The sequence below is a fragment of the Bison bison genome, unplaced genomic scaffold (assembly GCF_000754665.1).
Source record: "Bison bison bison isolate TAMUID 2011002044 unplaced genomic scaffold, Bison_UMD1.0 scf7180017846459, whole genome shotgun sequence".
NCBI lineage: Eukaryota > Metazoa > Chordata > Mammalia > Artiodactyla > Bovidae > Bison > Bison bison.
In genome coordinates this window covers 35,742-38,071 of record NW_011477032.1, presented here as the reverse complement: position 1 = coordinate 38,071, position 2,330 = coordinate 35,742, and the positions used below count along the sequence as shown (strand labels likewise).

Sequence of the window (2,330 nt, the reverse complement as noted above, 5' to 3'; positions counted from 1 at the left end):
GCTGCAGCTCTTCGCCCCCAACTTCATCAGCGCCGGGTACGACCTGCCCACCATCAGCCGCATGACCCCCGAGGTGAGGTGCCCAGAAAGCTGCCCACCATCTGGCTCGGAGATGGGCCCCCAGCCTCTGGCTAACAGGCAGCTCCTCTACCCAGGACCTCACTGCCATCGGGGTCACCAAGCCCGGCCACAGGAAGAAAATCACCGCGGAGATCAGTGGTCTGAGCCTCCCGGACTGGCTGCCCGAGCACAAACCTGTAAGGCCCCCTGCACCCTGGTGGCCAAGCCCAGGAGGGGCAGACCGACAGACGGACAGATAGCCACGGCCCTCCCCTGCCTTCTGGGGAGCCCAGTGAGAGGACAGCGGGGGGTGTCCTCTGTTCGTCTGTCAGGGGCCCCTGGGCCAGCCTCCCCGGGCAGGGGCCGGGGTGACCTCCTCTGAAGGCTGTTCGGGCAAGGGGAGCCTGGAGCCCGGAGCATCCCCGTCTCTACTACACACTTGCCACTCAGGGATGTTGGCACCACCCAGCGCCCTGCAGTGCTGCCCGATGCACGCCCACCAGACACCGCAGGGGGCTGCCACACACCCAGGCACATACCCAGGCACGTGCACAGGGAGGGTGTGTGTGAGCACAGGCCTCAGCACGCAGACCGCATGCGTGCACTGAACACATGCCCAGTGCCCACCGATGGCCACACTGGCCTCGGCCTGTGCTGTCATGCACGGGTGCCCTGCGGAGGCACAGGCTCCGGGATGGGAGAGGGGGACCTGGGGCCTGTCCCATCTGCACCGCCTCTCTGGGCCTCTGGCTCCCACCGTCCAGGAGGGAGATGCTGTGGCCACCGAGGGCCCCCAGGGTGGGACAGGCGGGTGCACACGCCTCACCCACACTGCCTGCCTCGCCCCACTCAGTCCATGGCTCAGGGGTCCTCCCAGCCAGCTCGCCCGGGTCCCAGGGGCTTCACTCTGCTTGCTCACCCAGGCGGTGACCGAGTGCTGTGTTGGTGTGTGAGTGATGTCCAGCTGGGAATGTGGATAGGTGGATCCCGGTCAGGGGGCCACTGGCTGGTTCTGGGTGAACTCCATCACGGATACTTGCACAGGCGTGTGACAAGGCTGTGTGACGTGTGGCTGAGGATGGTGGGGAAATGATGAGAGGGCGTGAGTGTGACTCAGGGGTGTCAGTGCCATGGATGACTGGGGTGCAAGCTATGCGTATACCTGTTGCTGGTCGGTGATGCTGTGTGTCTGCGTCCGTGACGCGTGAGGTGTGTCCACGTGGGTGCCGTCCCCAGGGCTGCCTGGCCTGCCTGGCAGGTGAGGAAGCGCCTTCCTCCCCCTCCCCCCGAGGGCATCCCGCGGAGAGGGTCACGCCTCTGTGTGTGTCTGCCTGTGTCCGCACGTGTGTGTGGCCTTGGCTGTGCTGTCAAGGCTGTGCTGACCCCTCCGGCCTGTCCATTTGTCCTTCCGTCTCTCTGTGCCGGGCTGGCCTGGTGCCCACCCCTCCACCAGCTCCGAGCAGCAGGCAGGGTATGGGCAGCCAGCTTGGGCTGCCCTTTGTGTCCCCCGCCCCGTAGGCAAACCTGGCCGTGTGGCTGTCCATGATCGGCCTGGCGCAGTACTACAAGGTGCTGGTGGACAACGGCTACGAGAACATTGACTTCATCACGGACATCACTTGGGAGGACCTGCAGGAGATCGGCATCACCAAGCTGGGTGAGGCCCCGCCCCGCCCGGCCCCGCCCCGCCCTCCTTGTGCTCCCGGGCCTGACCTGCGCCCTGCCCCAACTCAGGCCACCAGAAGAAGCTGATGCTGGCCGTGCGGAAACTGGCGGAGCTGCAGAAGGCAGAGTACGCCAAGTACGAGGGGGGACCCCTGCGCCGGAAGGCACCGCAGTCGCTGGAGGTGATGGCCATCGAGTCGCCACCCCCACCCGAGCCTGCCCCGGCTGACTGCCAGTCTCCGCAGATGACCACCTTCCAGGACAGCGAGCTCAGCGGGGAGCTGCAGGCGGCCTTGACCGGCCCGGCCGAAGGGGCTGCTGCTGCCACCGCCCCGGCTGAAAAGCCGGCCAACCACCTGCCGCCCACCCCGAGGGCCTCAGGGCGGCAGGAGCCCAGCCTGGGGGGGAGGGCGCGGCACATGAGCAGCTCCCAGGAGCTGCTGGGCGATGGGCCCCCGGGACCCAGCAGCCCCATGTCACGGAGCCAGGAGTACCTGCTCGATGAGGGGCCGGCCCCTGGCACCCCTCCCAAGGAAGCCCGGCCCAGCCGCCACGGCCACAGTGTCAAGCGGGCCAGCGTGCCCCCGGTGCCCGCTTGACACTGT

At 67.5% G+C, this 2,330-nt stretch overlaps 1 protein-coding gene across 1 annotated transcript in view; it reads left to right on the top strand.

The window, feature by feature from the left end:
• CASKIN1 (CASK interacting protein 1) overlaps positions 1-2,324 on the top strand; it is a 7,382-nt gene extending 5,058 nt beyond the window's left edge. The window contains exons 11-14 of the mRNA XM_010839837.1: positions 8-73; positions 156-257; positions 1,579-1,717; positions 1,795-2,324. Of these exons, the coding sequence (XP_010838139.1) occupies positions 8-73; positions 156-257; positions 1,579-1,717; positions 1,795-2,324 (837 nt within the window). The remainder of the gene's footprint in view (positions 1-7; positions 74-155; positions 258-1,578; positions 1,718-1,794) is intronic.
• The last annotated feature ends 6 nt before the right edge of the window (positions 2,325-2,330 follow it).